Genomic DNA, 14625 nt, shown 5'->3' with positions numbered 1-14625 from the left:
TCTTGTTTGAATCTGACATCAAGGTAATGTCTTTTGTGTCTAGGTTCTCATCCTGGCACTTTGTCTTCTATATCTTCTCTCAAAAGTGAAGACTTAGATAACCTCAACTTGGAGCATTTACATTTTACTCCTGAAACTATGTAAGTATTTAGCCCTACAACCATTTTATGACTTCCTCCGTTCTTTGGTTAAAAGAACAATCTGGGGCAGGGCAAGATGGCGGAGAAGTAGGGTCTCCAAGTCACCTGTCCCCACCAACCTACCTAGATAACTTTCAAATCATCCTGAAAACCTACGAATTCGACTTGAGATTTAAAGAGAGAACAGCTGGAATGCTACAGAGAGAAGACTTTGCACTTCTAACAAAGTAGGAAGGCAGAAAAAAAATAAAAAAGAATCAAGTTGGGGAGGGGCCCCCACGAGGAGCCGGTCTAAGGCCAGGCAGTGAAAGCCTCCAGGACAGGAGAGCCCAGCCCTGGAGAAGAAGGAACTTTAAAAATCTGCACCATTTTCTTCCCGGATGGAAAGGCACTTAGCAGGGAACTCGGGCAGAACGGCAGGAGGGGCAATGAAGACTCCAGTCTCCTGGGGTCACTAAAAGAGGAAGTGAGCACCTGGGGAGAGCATGCCACAGACTGTGGGCCAAGCTCAGTAAAGAGCTGGAACATGCACCCGGCAGGGCCTTGGGAGAAGCTCAGGTGGCGGCTCCGGGCAAAGGGGGCTGTGCTGAGCTGCCTTCAAGACCTACGCCCCAAGAGCATGATTCCAGCAGCACAGGCCCCAGAACCCAGGGCGCTGGGGGAGATAGCCCATGATCCTGCATCCCCTGGGGACAGGCCGAGGTGCACAGGGCACAGGACAGCGAGGAAGCTCCTGCTGCTGGCACCCCCAAGCTGTGCAGGTCAGCACCCTCCGCTCCCAGAGCATCCAAGCCAGTGTGGACTGGGAGACTACGGTAGTTACTGCGGGAGCTGACTCCAGAGCTGGCTGGCTGGCCGCCACCAGTGCTGTTGTTTCTCCTGGTGTCACCCTGTGCCTGGGATGGAGCCGGGCTGCCAGAGAACAGGAGTCAAAAGCTCCCACTGAACTGTGCACCTGGAAGGGGGCGGGGAAGCTCCTCCAGGTACAGACACCTGAGAATCAACACAGCAGGCCCCTCCCCAAGAAGACCAGCTGGAAAGACAAGGAAAAGCAACTTCTTGACCAAGCAGCACTGGAAAGTTCCAGGGGAACTCGAGGGATTTACAGTGTATACAACCAGAGGATACCCTACCTTGGTTTTTTTTTTCTTTTTTTCTTCATTTTTCCACTACAACATGTTTTTAGCCACTCTGCACTGAGCAAAATGACTAGAAAGAAGAACTCACCACAAAAGAAAGAATCAGAAACAGTACTCTCTGCCACAGAGTTACAGAATTTGGACTACAATTCCATGTCAGAAAGCCAGTTCAGAAGCACAATTATAAAGCTACTGGTGGCATAAAGGATTCAAGAGACTTCATGACTGCGGAATTTAGATCTAATCAGGCCGAAATTAAAAATCAATTAAATGAGATGCAATCCAAACTGGAGATCCTAACAATGAGGGTTAATGAGGCAGAAGAACGAGTGAGTGACATAAGACAAGTTGATGTCAAGGAAGGAAGCTGAGAAAAAAAGAGAAAACAAAAGATCATGAGGAAACGTTAAGGGAAATAAATTACAGCCTCAGAAGGAAAAAATCTACATTTAATTGGGGTTCTAGAGGGCGCCAAAAGGGACAGAGGACCAGAAAATGTATTTGAACAAATCATAGCTGAGAACTTCCCTAACTTGGGGAGGGAAACAGGCATTCAGATTCAGGAGATAGAAAGATCCCCCCTTAAAATCAATAAAAACCATTCAACACCTCGACATTTAATCATGAAACTTGCAAATTCAAAAGATAAAGAGAAAATCCTTAAAGCAGCAAGAGACAAGAGATCCCTAACTTATATGGGGAGAAATATTGCATTGACAGCAGACCTCTCCACAGAGACCTGGCAGGCCGGAAAGGGCTGACAAGATATATTCAGGGTCCTAAATGAGAAGAACATGCAGCCAAGAATACCATATCCAGCAAGGCTCTCATTCAGAATAGAAGGAGAGATAAAGAGCTTCCAAGATAGGCAGAAACTGAAAGACTATATGACCACCAAACCAGTTCTGCAAGAAATATTAAGGGGGCACCTGTAAAAGAAAGAGAAAGTCCAAAGAAATAACCCACAAAAACAGGGACTGAATACGTATTATGATGAAACTAAATTCATATCTTTCAATAGAAACTCTGAACATAAATGGGCTTAATGATTCCATCAAAAGACGCAGGGTTTCAGACTGGACAAAAAGCAAGACCCATCTACTTGCTGTCTACAAAAGACTCTTTTGGATCTAAGGACACCTCCAGCCTGAAAAGGAAAGGTTGGAAAACCATTTACCATTCAAATGACCCTCAAAAGAATGGAGGGGTAGCAATCCTCATATCAGATAAATTAGAGTTTATCCCAAAGGCTGTAATTCGAGATAAAGAGGGACATTATATCATACTTAAAGGATCTATCCAACAAGAGGACCTAAAAATCATGAATGTTTATGCCCCTAATGCGGGAATTGCCAAGTATATCAATCAATTAATAACCAAAGTAAAGACATACTTAGATAATACTACACTAATACTGGGAGGCTTCAACATGGTGCTTTCTGCAAATGAGAGATATTCTAAGCACAACATCTCCAAAGAAACAAGAGCTTTAAATGATACACTGGGCCAGATGGATTTCACAGATATTTACAAATCTTTACTTCCAAACGCAACTGAATACACATTCTTCTCAAGGGCACATGGAACTTTCTCCAGAATAGACCACATACTGGGTCACAAATCAGGTCTCAACTGGTACCAAAAGATTGGAATTGTCCCCTGCATATTTTCAGACCATAATGCTTTGAAACTTGAACTCAATCATAAGAAGAAATTTGGAAGAAACTCAAACACGTGGAGGTTAAAGAGCATCCTGCTAAAAGATGAAAGGGTCAACCAGGAAATTAGAGAAGAATTAAAAAGATTCTTGGCAACTAATGAGAATGAAGATACAACTGTCCAAAATCTTTGGGATACAGCAAAAGCAGTTCTGAGAGGGAAATACATCGCATTACAAGTGTCCCTCAGAAAATTGGAAAAATTTTCCTCATCCTCACTGGTGTGAGATGGTATCTCATTGTGGTTTTGATTTGCATTTCCCTGATGGCAAGTGATGCAGAGCATTTTTTCATGTGCATGTTGGCCATGTCTATGTCTTCCTCTGTGAGATTTCTCTTCATGTCTTTTGCCCATATCATGATTGGATTCTTTGTTTCTTTGTTGTTGAGTTTCATAAGTTCTTTATAGATCTTGGAAACTAGCCCTTTATCTGATACGTCATTTGCAAATATCTTCTCCCATTCTGTAGGTTGTCTTTTACTTTTGTTGACTGTATCCTTTGCTGTGCAAAAGTTTCTTATCTCGATGAAGTCCCAATAGTTCATTTTTGCTTTTGTTTCTTTCGCCTTCGTGGATGTATCTATACCACCTCACACCAGTGAGAATGGGGAAAATTAACAAGGCAGGATACCACAAATGTTGGAGAGGATGCGGAGAAAAGGGAACCCTCTTACACTGTTGGTGGGAATGTGAACTGGTGCAACCACTCTGGAAAACTGTGTGGAGGTTCCTCAAAGAGTTAAAAATAGACCTTCCCTACGACCCAGCAACTTCTCTGTTGGGGATTTACGCCAAAGATACAGATGCAATGAAACGCCGGGACACCTGCACCCCGATGTTTATAGCAGCAATGTCCACAATAGCCAAACTGTGGAAGGAGCCTCGGTGTCCATTGAAAGATGAATGGATAAAGAAGATGTGGTTTATGTATACAATGGAATATTACTCAGCCATTAGAAAGGACAAATACTCCCCATTTGCTTCAACGTGGATGGAACTGGAGGGCATTATGCCGAGTGAAATAAGTCCATCGGAGAAGGGCAAACATATGTTTTCATTCATTTGGGGAATATAAATAATAGTGAAAGGAAATAGAAGGGAAGGGAGAAGAAATGTGTGGGAAATATCAGAAAGGGAGACAGAACATAAAGACTCCTAACTCTGGGAAACGAACTAGGGGTGGTGGAAGGGGAGGAGGGTGGGGGGTGGGGGTGAATGGGTGACGGGCGCTGAGGGGGGCACTTGACGGGATGAGCACTGGGTGTTACTCTGTATGTTGGTAAATTGAACACCAATAAAAAATAAATTTATTAAAAAAATAAATAAATGAAAGCTTTAAGAAAAAAAGAAAATTGGAAAAAACTCAAATACACAAGTTAACATGCACCTAAAGGAACTGGTGAAGGAACAGCAAATAAAACCTACACCAAGCAGAAGAAGAGAGATAATAAAGATTCGAGCAGAACTCAATGAGATAGAAACCAGAAGAATTGTAGAACAGATCAACAAAACAAGGAGTCAGTTCGTTGGAAGAATTAATAAGATAGATAAATCATTAGCCAGCCTTATTAAAGACAAAAGAGAAAAGACTCAATAAAATCGCGAATGAAAACGGAGAGACCACAATCGATACCAAGGAAATACAAACGATTTTATAAACTTATTATGAGCAGCTATATGCCAATAAATTAAGAAGTAATGGACACATTTCTGGAAAAGACAAACTGCCAAAACTGCAACAGGAAGAAATAGAAAACCTGAACAGGCCACTAACCAGGAAGAAAATAGAAGCAGTCATCAAAATCTCCCAAGAAACAAAAGTCCAGGGCCAGATGGCTTCCCAGGGAAATTCCATCAAAAGTTTAAAGAAAAAAACATAGTTATTTTACTAAAGCTGTTCGGAAAGATAGAAAGGAAAAAGAAAAAAAAGGAAAAAAAAAAAAAGGAAAGATAGAAAGGGATGGTATACTTCCTAACCCATTCTATGAAGCCAGCATCACCTTAATTCCAAAACCACACAACCCCCCCCCATAAAAGAGAATTATAGACCAATATCCCTGATGAACACAGATGCAAAAATTCTCAACAAGATACTAGCCAATAGGATCCAACAATACATTAAGAAGATTATTCACCATGACCAAGTGGGATTTATCCCCGGGACACAAGGCTGGTTCAACACTCATAAAGCAATCAACGTGAGAGAGGATATCACCAATAGAAAAAACAAGAACCATATGATCATCTCAATAGATGCAGAGAAAGCATTTGACAAAAGACAGCATCCATTCCTGACCAAAACTTTTCAGAGTGTAGGAATAGAGGGAATATTCATCAGCATCTTAAAAGCCATCTATGAAAAGCCCACAGCAAATATCATTCTCAATGGGGAAACACTGAGACCCTTCCCCTAAGATCAGGAACAAGACAGGGATGTCCACTCTCACCACTGCTATTCAACGTAGTACTACAAGTCCTAGCCTCAGCAATCAAGCAACAAAAAGAAATAAAAGGCATTCAGATTGGCAAAGAAGAAGTCAAACTCTCCCTCTTCGCCGATGACATGATACTCTACATAGAAAACCCAAAAGTCTCCACCCCAAGATTGCTAGAACTCATACAGCAATTCGGTAGCGTGGCAGGATACAAAATCAATGCCCAGAAGTCAGTGGCATTTCTATACACTACCAATGAGCCTGAAGAAAGAGAAACTAAGGAGTCAATCCCATTTACAATTGCACCCAAAAGCATAAGATACCTAGGAATAAACCTAACCAAAGAGGTAAAGGATCTATACCCTAAAAACTACAGAACACTTCTGAAAGAAATTGAGGAAGACACAAAGAGATGGAAAAATATTCCATGTTCATGGATTGGAAGAATTAATATTGTGAAAATGTCAATGTTGCCCAGGGAAATTTACACATTTAATGCAATCCCTATCAAAATACCATGGACTTTCTTCAGAGAGTTGGAACAAATCATCTTAAGATCTGTGGAATCAGAAAAAAAAAAAACAAATAGCCAGGGGATCATGGAAAAGAAACCAGGAACCCCTGGGTGGCCCAGCAGTGAGTGGGCCTGCCTTTGGCCCAGGGTGTGATCCTGGAGTCCCAGGTTCGAGTCCCACATCAGGCTCACTTCATGAAGCCTGCTTCTCTCTCTGCCTATGTCTCTGCCCCACGCTCTCTCTGTCTTTCATGAATAAATAAATAAAATTAAAAAGAAAAACAAAATCAGAGCCGGGGGCATCACAATGCCAGATTTCAGGTTGTACTACAAAGGTGTGATCATCAAGTCAGTGTGGTACTGGCACAGAAACAGACACATAGATCAATGGAACAAAGTAGAGAATCTAGAAATGGGCCCTCAACTCTATGGTCAACTAATATTCAACAAAGCAGGGAAGAATATCCACTGGAAAAAAGGACAGTCTCTTCAATAAATGTTACTGGGAATATCGGACAGCCACATGCAGAAGAATGAAACTAAACCATTCTCTTACACCATACACAAAGATAAACTCAAAATGGATGAAAGATCTAAATGAGACAAGAATTCACCAAAATCCTAGAGGAGAACACAGGCAACACCCTTTTTGAACTCGGCCACAGTAACTTCTTACAAGATACATCTATGAAGGCAAGGGAAACAAAAGCAAAAATGAACTATTGGGACTTAATCAAGGTAAAAAGTTTCTGCACAGCAAAAGAAACAGTCAACAAAACTAAATGACAACCTACAGAATGGGAAAGATATTTGCAAATGACCTATCAGATAAAGGGCTAGTATCCTAGATCTATAAAGTACTTATTAAACTGAACACCCAAAAAAAATCCAATCATGAAATGGGCAAAAGACATGAACAGAAATCTCAGAGGAAGACATAGACATGGCCCACAAGCACATGAGAAAATGCTCCGCATCACTGGCCATCAGGGAAATACAAATCAAAACCACAATGAGATACCACCTCACACCAGTGAGAATGGTGAACATTAACAAGACAGGAAACAACAAATGTTGGAGAGGATGTGGAGACAGGGGAACCCTCTTGCACTGTTGGTGGGAATGTGAACCGGTTCAGCCACTCTGGAAAACTCTATGGAGGTTCCTCAAAGAGTTAAAACTAGATCTGCACTGCTGGGGATTTACCCCCAAAGATACAGTTGCAGTGAAACGCCAGAACACTTGCACCCCAATGTTTATAGCAGCAATGTCCACAATAGCCAAACTGTGGAAGGAGCCTCGGTGTCCATCGACAGATGAATGGATAAAGAAGCTGTGGTCTATGTATACAATGGAATATTACTCAGCCATTAGAAATGACAAATACCCCCCATTTGCTTCGACATGGATGGAACTGGGGGTTATTATGCTGAGTGAAGTAAGTCAATCGGAGAAGGACAAACATTATATGGTCTCATTCATTTGGGGAATATAAAAAAATAGTGAAAGGGAATAAAAGCGAAAGGAGATAAAATGAGTGAGAAATACCACTGAGGGTGACAGAATATGAGAGACACCTAACTCTGGGAAATGAACAAGGCATAGTGGAAGGGGAGTTGGGGGGGGGTTGGGGTGACTGGGTGACGGGCACTGAGGGGTGCACTTGATGGGATGACAACTGGGTGTTATGCTGTATGTTGGCAAATCGAACTCCAATAAAAAATATACAAACTCCTCTCCAAAAAAACAAACAAACAAACAAAAAAGAACAATCTAAAGATATCCAGAGTCAAATCCTGGCTCTACCACTAGTTGTGTGTCCTTACAAAATTAATTCAGCTAATCTGAACCTTAGTTTTCTCATTATAAGGTGAAGATAAGTGTAGAATTAGCCACATGTTTCTTCCGTTTATTCAGTTTACATATGCATAGCACTTGCATTAAACAGTGCTCAGCACCCATAGTTAAGTGCTATATATATTAACAGTAATTATTGTTATTCTTATTATAAATACTTAATAAATGTTAGCTGTTGTTATTTCAAAGGATCTGTTTTTCCACCATTGCCTTTAACAGTGAATAATTGGAAGCACTAAAAAATAAATGAGCATTTAGGGCTGGATAGAAAATCTAAAGGCATCTCTTTCATTAGCGCTGCTTCCTTAAAATATTGTCAGTAGCCAGATTCCATCACATTCACTCCTTTTGAGTTCCATTAAGAAGATAAGCTGGGACATCAGCTAGAGAAATCCCAATCTCTAGACTGCGGTTGAGGGAGGAGAATCTCATGTGACAGATGTGAGGTCAGTTTAGTAATGAATACAAAAATTATCTATGATTGAGTAGCTAAATTCATCTTCAGTTTCTCAAAAGGACAGTTGGCAATTATTTGAGCTAACTGCAGCTTCCCATTTATTCGTATCTCTAATCCCACTCCCCTCTACTTCACCATTGTCTTACACTCATGTCTGAAGTCTCGATGTAAATTATGAGTTTTGATCAGTAGTGCACTGCCAAATGTTTAACAACTGGGGGAGGGGATGTCCTGGTTTATTCCAAGTACAATCCCTCCCACCATGACCTGTTTCAAACTACTGATATAATTCCACTGAATGCAGATTTGGGACATAATAGGCATAATCAGCTTATATGAGCTGGTACTAACTGGCTTCAGCACACTACTGGTTTTGATGTTGACACCCAAGATAGATGCAGAAGAATTTTTTAAAAACTGCCTCGCTTTTTGGTTGTGTATATATCTACTTTGTTTTATCAGTCTTTCCCCTCAAATATGTGGTCACTTTGCCCTTTGATGTGAAAGTACTACAAAGGAATTCAGACATCTCTGGAAACAGTAGTGTAGAATGTCATCATACATTTTTATATGAGATACTTAAAAGTTCTTTATGGGAATAAGTCAATTACTATTTCCCTTTATTCTGTTTGAAGAAAATATTGACCACTCATATCTAAGGGCTTCCAAAGATGATTTCTTTATTAGGAGTTCCAACTCCACTAAATCCTCCCAACTGTCTGAGTGCCCTCTCTCAAAGCTAACAAGCTAGTTGTTAACACAATAGGACATCTATATCTGCCTGTTAAGAACATAAAGTTTTGTGCCCAATGTAGGGGAGGTCCTCCCCAGTCATTTTCAATCATGCAGATAAAGTCTCCAGCCTAATGATAATGGCACTTCTTTCCTGCACCAATGGTCTGTCTTCTTTCCTTTGGCTAATTTCAGACGCTTCAAAGAAAGGTGTGTCATGAACAACTATTTTGGAATTGGATTGGATGCTAAAATTTCTCTGGAATTCAACACCAGAAGAGATGAACACCCAGGACAATACAAGTAAGGAGAAGAAACTTTCTACCTTTGTTCTGTCTATGAGAGTTCCTTACACCAGATGGGGTAAAATCAATGGATCCAGGGGATCAGGTTAGGAACACCAAGAATCAGTAGGGCAATATTTGATAATTTATAGCCTTGCCAAGCAAAAACAGAATTAAGCCACTACTAGGACTTGGTCAAGCTCTCATATACAGAACAAAGGTAGAAAATTTGCTCAATCAAGTCAGTGTAATCTATTTTCAACAACAGTAACACTATGAGCTGTGTTACACAGCAATCATAGGTCTATACTATGTAGGCAGCTCCAAGGTCAGGATGCCAGTGGAGTCATCACAGATCAGGTCAACATTTGTAGCAACACATCTCACTAAGCTCATGTTGGGACCAGTGTTTTTTACTTCTAAAGAACCTCTTTCTTTTTCTTGCTTGTCTGAAAGTTAGGGTATGTAGGAATATATGTGTATATTGTAATTGTGTGTTTGCATATAGAGAGGGGAGTTTCTTCTCCCCTCTTATAGTACTTTTGTACTACAGACATAACCTAGGCATCCTGAGTTCTTGTAAATTGAATCTACAAGTAAAAAAAAAAAGCAGTAGCCCCACCACCACTCCTGCCACTTGCTGCCAGAACCTCTTCCTCAGAGCAGACCTGGGCTGAGAAACAAGTCTTTATCAGAGATGTGTTTTACAAATATTACTTTCCAGCTGCTAGCCTTTTTTACAACTCATTTTATAGTGAACATTTTAAAATAGATATACATAGATGTACATAGAAAAAGGTTTATAATTATAAAACAATGTTACCAGTGATTATTTCATAAGGATTCAATTGTGGTGAGTTTGCTTTCTACTTTATATATTTCTTTTTTTAATTATTGAAGTATAATTGACATATATTAGTTTCAGGTGTACAACATACTGATTCAACAATTCTATACATTTCTCAATGTTCACCAGGATAAGTATAGTTACCATCTGTCACCATACAATGTTATTAAAATATTATTGACTCCATTCCCTATGCTGTATATTTCATCTCTGTGACTTATTTGTATTATAACTGGAAGTTTGTACCTCTTAATCCCCTTTATCTATTTTGCTCATCTCCCCGCCCACATCCCCTCTGGCAACCACCAGTTTGTGCTCTCTATTTATGAATATTTTTCTATTTCTTTGTTTGTTTTGTTTTTAGACTCTACATGTAAGTGAAATTATACAGGATTTGTCTTTCTCTGTCAAACTTATCTTACTTAGCATAATACTCTCTGGGTACATCCATACTGCTACAAATGACAAGATTTCATTCCGTTGCTTGTCTTTTTTTTTGTTGTTGTTCTTTTAATTTTCTTTAATAGTGTCTTTTAAAATACAAGTGTTTTGAATTTTGATGAGTTCCAATTGATGAAGTGTTTTACTTTATGAACCATGCTTTGATGCCATATCTAAAAGGTTTTGCCTAACTTAAGGTCTTAAAATTTTTATCCTAAGTATTCTTCTAAAATTTGTGTTGTTTTTGCTCTTAGATTTAAGTCTATGATCTGCTTTGAGTTAGGTATTGTGTATGGTGTGAAGTAAGGGTCTAAGTTCATTTTTTGCAAATGAAGATCTAAGCACAGCACCATTTTTGAAGCTATCCTTTCCCCCAAAGAATTGTGTTGGTACCTTTGTCAAAAATCAATTGATGAAAAATGTAAGTTTTTTCTAGACTCTCACTTCTGTTCCATTATTCTATATGTCTATCCTCACACTGTCTTAATAACTGTAGCTTTGTAGTAAGTTTTGAAATTGGAAGATGAAAGTCCTGCAACTTTGTTCTTTTTCAGAATTGTTTTGGTTGTTCTAGGTATTTTGAATTTCCATAGAACTTCTTACCTTTCAAAACTCATGCCTTGTAGTGACTTATTGTGACTCCACTTTAAAAGCTCGTAGTATTCATCTTATTTTTATTTTCCATTCCCTTCCCCTATGTTCATCTGTTTTGTTTTTTTCTTAATAATAAATTTATTTTTTATTGGTGTTCAATTTGCCAACATACAGAATAACACCCAGTGCTCATCCCATCAAGGACATGTGTGTTTTTAGTTTCAGAGGTAGAATTCAGTGATTCATCAGTTGCATACAACACCCAATGCTCATTACATCAACTGCCTTCCTTAATGCCCACCACCCAGTTATCCCACTCCCCTATCCACCTCCCCTCCAGCAACAGTCCGTTTCTTCCCTAGAGTTAAGAGTCTGTTATGGTTTGCCTCCATCAACAGAAGAATGGATTTAAAAAATGTGATACACACTCACACACACACACACACACACACGGGAGTATTACTCAGCCATCAAAAAGAATGAAATCTTGCCATTTGTGTCAATGTGGATGGAACTAGAGTGTATTATGCTGAGCAAAATAAGTCAGTCAAAGAAAGACAAATAACATATGATTTTCACTCATATGTGGAATTTAAGAAACAAAACAGATGAACAAGGGGGAGTATCCTCTGATGGAAGAAAGTAAGTGAGTGAGTGAGTGAGTGAGTGAGTGAGTGAGTGAAGAACTTTGGGAAGTAACCTGAGTTCCATGGTCATACTTCTAAATGGCCTTGCTAACTACCAAAAGGAAGCTGTGCAGTGGAAGAATATTTCTCATTATACAGTACATGGAATAATAGTAACTATAAAATCTCACAGTTGTATTACTTTTTTTTTAATTTATTTTTTAATGGTGTTCAATTTACTAACATACAGAATAACCCCCAGTGCCCGTCACCCATTCACTCCCACCCCCCGCCCTCCTCCCCTTCTACCACCCCTAGTTCGTTTCCCAGATTTGCAGTCTTTACGTTCTGTCTCCCTTTCTGATATTTCCCACACATTTCTTCTCCCTTCCCTTATTTTCCCTTTCACTATTATTTATATTCCCCAAATGAATGAGAACATATAATGTTTGTCCTTCTCCGACTGACTTACTTCACTCAGCATAATACCCTCCAGTTCCATCCACATTGAAGCAAATGGTGGGTATTTGTCATTTCTAATAGCTGAGTAATATTCCATTGTATACATAAACCACATCTTCTTTATCCATTCATCTTTCGTTGGACACCGAGGCTCCTTCCACAGTTTGGCTATCGTGGCCATTGCTGCTATAAACATCGGGGTGCAGGTGTCCCAGCGTTTCATTGCATTTGTATCTTTGGGGAAAATCCCCAACAGTGCAATTGCTGGGTCGTAGGGCAGATCTATTTTTAACTGTTTGAGGAACCTCCACACAGTTTTCCAGAGTGGCTGCACCAGTTCACATTCCCACCAACAGTGTAAGAGGGTTCCCTTTTGTCCGCATCCTCTCCAACATTTGTGGTTTCCTGCCTTGTTAATTTTCCCCATTCTCACTGGTGTGAGGTGGTATCTCATTGTGGTTTTGATTTGTATTTCCCTGATGGCAAGTGATGCAGAGCATTTTCTCATATGCATGTTGGCCATGTCTATATCTTCCTCTGTGAGATTTCTGTTCATGTCTTTTGCCCATTTCATGATTGGATTGTTTGTTTCTTTGGTGTTGAGTTTAATAAGTTCTTTATAGATCTTGGAAACTAGCCCTTTATCTGATATGTCATTTGCAAATATCTTCTCCCATTCTGTAGGTTGTCTTTGAGTTTTGTTGACTGTATCCTTTGCTGTGCAAAAGCTTCTTATCTCGATGAAGTCCCAATAGTTCATTTTTGCTTTTGTTTCTTTTGCCTTCGTGGATGTATCTTGCAAGAAGTTACTATGGCCGAATTCAAAAAGGGTGTTGCCTGTGTTCTTCTCTAGGATTTTGATGGAATCTTGTCTCACATTTAGATCTTTCATCCATTTTGAGTTTATCATTGTGTATGGTGAAAGAGAGTGGTCTAGTTTCATTCTTCTGCATGTGGATGTCCAATTTTCCCAGCACCATTTATTGAAGAGACTGTCTTTCTTCCAATGGATAGTCTTTCCTCCTTTATCGAATATTAGTTGCCCATAAAGTTCAGGGTCCACTTCTGGATTCTCTATTCTGTTCCACTGATCTATGTGTCTGTTTTTGTGCCAGTAGCACACTGTCTTGATGACCACAGCTTTGTAGTACAACCTGAAATCTGGCATTGTGATGCCCCCAGATATGGTTTTCTTTTTTAAAATTCCCCTGGCTATTCGGGGTCTTTTCTGATTCCACACAAATCTTAAAATAATTTGTTCTAACTCTCTGAAGAAAGTCCATGGTATTTTGATAGGGATTGCATTAAACGTGTATATTGCCCTGGGTAACATTGACATTTTCAGAATATTAATTCTGCCAATCCATGAGCATGGAATATTTTTCCATCTCTTTGTGTCTTCCTCAATTTCTTTCAGAAGTGTTCTATAGTTTTGAGGGTATAGATCCTTTACATCTTTGGTTAGGTTTATTCCTAGGTATCTTATGCTTTTGGGTGCAATTGTAAATGGGATTGACTCCTTAATTTCTCTTTCTTCAGTCTCATTGTTAGTGTATAGAAATGCCACTGACTTCTGGGCATTGATTTTGTATCCTGCCACGCTACTGAATTGCTGTATGAGTTCTAGCAATCTTGGGGTGGAGACTTTTGGGTTTTCTATGTAGAGTATCATGTCATCGGCGAAGAGGGAGAGTTTGACTTCTTCTTTGCCAATTTGAATGCCTTTAATGTCTTTTTGTTGTCTGATTGCTGAGGCTAGGACTTCCAGTACTATGTTGAACAGCAGTGGTGAGAGTGGACATCCCTGTCTTGTTCCTGATCTTAGGGGAAGGGTCTCAGTGTTTCCCCATTGAGAATGATATTTGCTGTGGGCTTTTCATAGATGGCTTTTAAGATGTTGAGGAATGTTCCCTCTATCCCTACACTCTGAAGAGTTTTGATCAGGAATGGATGCTGTATTTTGTCAAATGCTTTCTCTGCATCCAATGAGAGGATCATATGGTTCTTGGTTTTTCTCTTGCTGATATGATGAATCACATTGATTGTTTTACGGGTGTTGAACCAGCCTTGTGTCCCAGGGATAAATCCTACTTGGTCATGGTGAATAATTTTCTTAATGTACTATTGGATCCTATTGGCCAGTATCTTGTTGAGAATTTTTGCATCCATGTTCATCAGGGATATTGGTCTGTAATTCTCCTTTTTGGTGGGGTCTTTGTCTGGTTTTGGAACTAAGGTGATGCTGGCCTCATAGAACGAATTTGGAAGTACTCCATCTCTTTCTATCTTTCCAAACAGCTTTAGGAGAATAGGTATGGTTTCTTCTTTAAACGTTTGATAAAATTCCCCTGGGAAGCCATCTGGCCCTGGACTCTTGT

At 39.7% G+C, this 14625-nt stretch overlaps 1 protein-coding gene across 1 annotated transcript in view; it reads left to right on the top strand.

The window, feature by feature from the left end:
- The window catches only part of DGKK (diacylglycerol kinase kappa), a 188082-nt gene that overhangs the window by 145019 nt on the left and 28438 nt on the right, over positions 1 to 14625 (top strand). Inside the window, exons 17-18 of the mRNA XM_049107057.1 lie at positions 44 to 140; positions 9189 to 9296. Of these exons, the coding sequence (XP_048963014.1) occupies positions 44 to 140; positions 9189 to 9296 (205 nt within the window). The remainder of the gene's footprint in view (positions 1 to 43; positions 141 to 9188; positions 9297 to 14625) is intronic.

This window comes from Canis lupus, chromosome X (assembly GCF_003254725.2).
Source record: "Canis lupus dingo isolate Sandy chromosome X, ASM325472v2, whole genome shotgun sequence".
Taxonomy (NCBI): Eukaryota; Metazoa; Chordata; class Mammalia; order Carnivora; family Canidae; genus Canis; species Canis lupus.
This window is presented reverse-complemented; position numbering and strand designations above follow the sequence as displayed.